Source organism: Medicago sativa, chromosome 7 (assembly GCF_051527215.1).
Source record: "Medicago sativa cultivar Bolivia chromosome 7, Bolivia_mono, whole genome shotgun sequence".
Classification (NCBI taxonomy): domain Eukaryota; kingdom Viridiplantae; phylum Streptophyta; class Magnoliopsida; order Fabales; family Fabaceae; genus Medicago; species Medicago sativa.
Genome location: NC_140755.1, coordinates 12,559,448 through 12,563,940, shown reverse-complemented (window position 1 = coordinate 12,563,940; position 4,493 = coordinate 12,559,448). Strand labels below are relative to the sequence as shown.

The following is a 4,493-nucleotide window of genomic DNA, read 5'->3' as shown; positions in this document are numbered from 1 at the left end:
AAGGTTTGTGGACTTGGGGTCGCAATGATACAATTGAAAAACAAAAATATCAAATTGAAAACTTTAAGTAAAACAATTTTTGGAATTATTATTATCTTAAATAGATTACGTATCACACTTTTATTTTCCTTTTTCTCTTTTAGTCTTTTATCTTTTTCTTTTCTTTTCTTTTTTGACAAATATTTTTTCTTGATTAAGGTATATACGCGTTCTAAACTTTCTCCTCTTGGTATACTAATCAATTAAAAGATCACCATATATATTTGTTGTACGTCTTTCAAAAAAAATATATTTGTGGTACGTCTTTACCAAAACCAATTTTTCTTATTTATTCCCCTGTTTCTCTTTCTTTCTCTCCTAAACCTTAATACACTTTCTCATAATCCAACACATATATACGAGAAAGCCTCACTCACGTAACACCCTAACCCTCTCTTAAACGCTTTTGTCTTTAACCCAATGGCAACATCCAGCAACGACAAAAAGAACAACACCTCCTACCCACCTCCACATAATCCACCCCCCGGCGGCGTTTCCTACCCCTATTCATCTCCTCCTCCACCGCCACCCTCTTCATACCCCACCACATTCTATCAAGCACCAGCAACCACCTTCACATACCAAGAACCCTTCACATACCAAGAACCCCCGCCGGCTGTCCCGCCGGTTGTTGTAAGATCCTTCCTTTGCGGCTTCCTCTCTTTCATAACCGCCATTGTAGCTCTCTTCGGCTTAATCTCCTTGATCGGCTATTTCGTTCTCAAACCCCGTATCCCTGAGTTCAGTGTCAATTCAGCTTCACTTACCTCGTTCAATTTCAACAGCTCCCATCTCACTGCAAAATGGGACATCACACTCATTGTCTCAAACCCTAACAAAAAACTCGACATCACATACGACGTCGTTGCTGCCGGTGTCTTTTACGGTCATGATGAATATGAATATGGTGTTCTAGCAAACACTCATCTCGCACCTTTTCACCAACCAACACATAGCAAGACCATGTTACGAGTGCAATTAGAAGCTCTCAATGATTTTGTGGATAATAGGGTTACTATTGGTATTACTGGTGGAAGAGTTCGTGGATTTGTTCAATTTGGGGTGGTGGTGAATACTTTGATTAAGATGGATGGGTTGTTTCATCCGAGTGATCATCTCTTGAAGGTTACATGCAAACCTTTGAACTTTGGAATTCCGTCGTCCAACATTAACAACGTTACTTGGGAATTATTGGGTAGTGTAGCATGTGAATGATGTAGTAATGGGTTATGGGTGTGCATGTTAAATGTTTTAATTTATCATCATTTCATGAAAATTATGAACTCTACATTTGCTTTATTTAATGTACTGCAAGTTGAAGAAATAAAAAAGATCATTTCATGAAAATTATGAACTATAACATTTGCTTTATTTCATACTAAGAAATAAAAAAACAAAAATTATTACTTTATCACATTCCGTCAAAAATAAAACTTTAACAAATTATATTTATTATTTTTTATAAGAAAATTATCTTTATTTTTGTTTGAGAGGAGATTTATCTTTATTTTTTTGACCAGAAATAAATGACATTCATTCATATTTATAATGTCATTGACTATATTAAACGGCAAAACATAAAAGTCTAAAAATATGACAATATTCATGTTTACAGAATACTCATGTCTGTAGTTCTGCAACGCTGACGACTTTCAAAGACATTGATTGAATTTTCCCTAGATCAAAGTTGATCTCACAGTCTAAACCAAACAAACCTGAACAAGACGGGAAATACAAACAATATCGCATAAAGATGACGAGCAAAACAATGTCGCACTAATTAAGACGGAAAAATCACAAGAAAAAAACTAAACAGATGTGAAAATGACTTATTTAAATAAAAGTAAAGGGAAAAACAATTGGAGGGGTGGTTTCGGGTTAAAAATTGTCCCTAAACCACTCATCTTTGGTGGATATAACAATATATAATAGAAAATTTTCCTTGCTTTTTACCTTTCATTTAAACTATTTATCATTTTTATTGTATTATTATTTAAATTACCAATTAAAAAATTAGTTTATATCCCATTAAAACATAAACAATTCACAACATAGGAGTAAACAATACGCAACAATATAGGCACAATATTGGACACTACAAAAGAACCTTATTTTTACCTTATATAAAAATAGTATTTTGGTTTTTCTTTCAATTTTATCCTTCACGAAATGATTTTTTTAACAATGGCTAAATTGCATATTTGATCCCTTAACTTATTTGTTGTTTTCATTTTGGTCTCATAACTTATTATTGTTGCGTTTATGATCCCTTAATTTCATCTATGTAAACCAATTTGGTCACGCTATGTTAATTTTAACCCAAAATATCTAAGGTGGACCAACATTGTATATGGTCCACCATAGACTTTATTAATTTATTTAATATTAATCCTTTGATCATTTTAAAACAAAATAGACCCTTGGATCATTCAAGACCATGGAATCAAATAGTGAACCTCGAACAAGTAATTTAGAAAAAAAATCTAAAAACAACAACCTAGAAATCACTTTCTTAGATTCAAAATCATTCAAAAACTCAACGTACATAAAATCATTCCTATTAGATTCAATACCCAAACCAAATTGTCTACCATTTGTCCCCTTCTTTACCTTCGTGCATATTCATACAAAAAACTCATAAATTTTTCTATTAGTGAGAGATAACCCAGAAAAAAATTCCTTCCTCTTCTTCATCCTCGTCAGCATTACTTTCTTTCCAGCCAAAATTAGAGAGATGAAAGTGTTTTATTGAGATCAATCACACACCAAAATCGAAGAGATTTGAAGATTAGATCTAGGGATGTAAATGGATATCCATGGATGCGGATAGTGTGATATCAGTGTCCGCTCAGTTGGATAAATATGAAATCCGTACCCCATCCATATCCACACGGATATCCGTTTAGCGGGTAATCCGCGGATTTTGAGGTATCTGCGGGTTTATACAGATATCCATGGATAACATTTATAAAAATAAAATAAAAAAATTTGTTTAAATTCTTTTAGCTAAAATTTAGAAACAAAGGTTCTTCACATGCATTTTCTTTTCTTTTTAGCAAATCATAATATTCATACATTACAATAACAATAAAGATCATTGACTCAACAAAAACATAAATAAAGTCCCTTACATTTAATAAAAATAAAGTTCTTTGATTTAACAAAAACATAAGTAAAACTCATCATATTCAACGAAAACAAAGCTCTTGCTTCAACAATCCCAACCACTTTCACTTCATTTTAAAGGAGCGTAATAACTAACAACACTCACAATACCTAGGGTTTTTTTTGTAGTAAGTTGAATGATATTAAGGTTATTTATGTAATTTACTCTGTTTAATAACGGGTATGGATATCCGCGGGTGTGGATACCATTAAATCCTCATCCGTATCCATGAATTAGCGGGCAGTTAAAAAATTCGTTTATTTTATCCATGGATATCCATTAAGGTATCCGCTCCGTGTCCGTGGCGGATTTTATCCACGGGTGCGGATTTTTTTGCCATCCTTAATTAGATCCAACACACACCAAAATCTTATCGATCTCATCAAATCAAGTAAACTAGGTAGAGAATAAAATCATCCCATTGGGGAGCTAAATCATCCCATTGTAGTGAAAATTAGTTATATAATCTGTTGAATTATAATAGAGGTTGTAGAAATAAGATTTGTCTAATATGCACAAGCAAAATAGTCTTAAACTATGTACAAGTGTTTTTTTCACAATTAGATCTATAAGTTCCAATGTTCCATTATATCTCATTTAATTCGATGATATGATTTTTTGACGGTTTTTTCTAGATTACCCTCTCTTGTTTAAAGGGTATTTATCCCCTCATGATATCAACCAATCAAAATGTAATATACATTGGCAACATTAAATGTCAAATAAATGAGTAAATTTTTTCTATAAAAAAAAATCAATTTTAGGTAACTTTTAATACTTTTAATTTTTATTTAATTATAGACAAGATTACATTATAGGTCCTTTATCTTATTTATTTGTAACACTTTGGTCCTTTTTCTTTATTTTTTTTTTCCATTTAGGTCTTTTATCTCTCATAAAAGCACATATACATCCTTTTTCTCATTTTTTTTATTAAAAAAATACATAATTTTATTTTTTAAAATATATTTTTATTAAAAAAAAATCCAGAAATATGATGAAGATGTTCATCATCTCCATCTTCTTTCTTTGAATCTTCATCATCTTCAATGAATCAGAAAAAATTCTACACAAATATATCTCCAAATATCATGAATTAATGTTATGTTCACCTCAAATCTTCTTTTAAACACAAAAATTAAAACCCTATAGAAAAGAGATTTAGTTTCATCAAAAAAAAAAATTAGTTATATAAATTGTCACACCGTATATTATTATTATTTTCTAACTCAATATTCAAACCCGGCATAAAAATAACCCCAAAATTGAGAGCAGCTTTGCACATCAA

General features: G+C 31.3%; 1 protein-coding gene across 1 annotated transcript; it reads left to right on the top strand.

The window, feature by feature from the left end:
* Positions 1-428: 428 nt before the first annotated feature.
* LOC146904332 (uncharacterized protein At1g08160-like) lies at positions 429-1,267 on the top strand. The gene has a single exon (XM_085727253.1). The coding sequence runs from the start codon at positions 460-462 to the stop codon at positions 1,252-1,254; it is 795 nt and encodes a 264-aa protein (XP_085583379.1). The 5' UTR covers positions 429-459; the 3' UTR covers positions 1,255-1,267.
* Positions 1,268-4,493: the final 3,226 nt, after the last annotated feature.

Coding starts and splice junctions, on each gene's coding strand:
- LOC146904332 (XM_085727253.1), top strand. CDS start 460: ATGGCAACATCCAGCAACGACAAAAAGAACAACACCTCCTACCCACCT.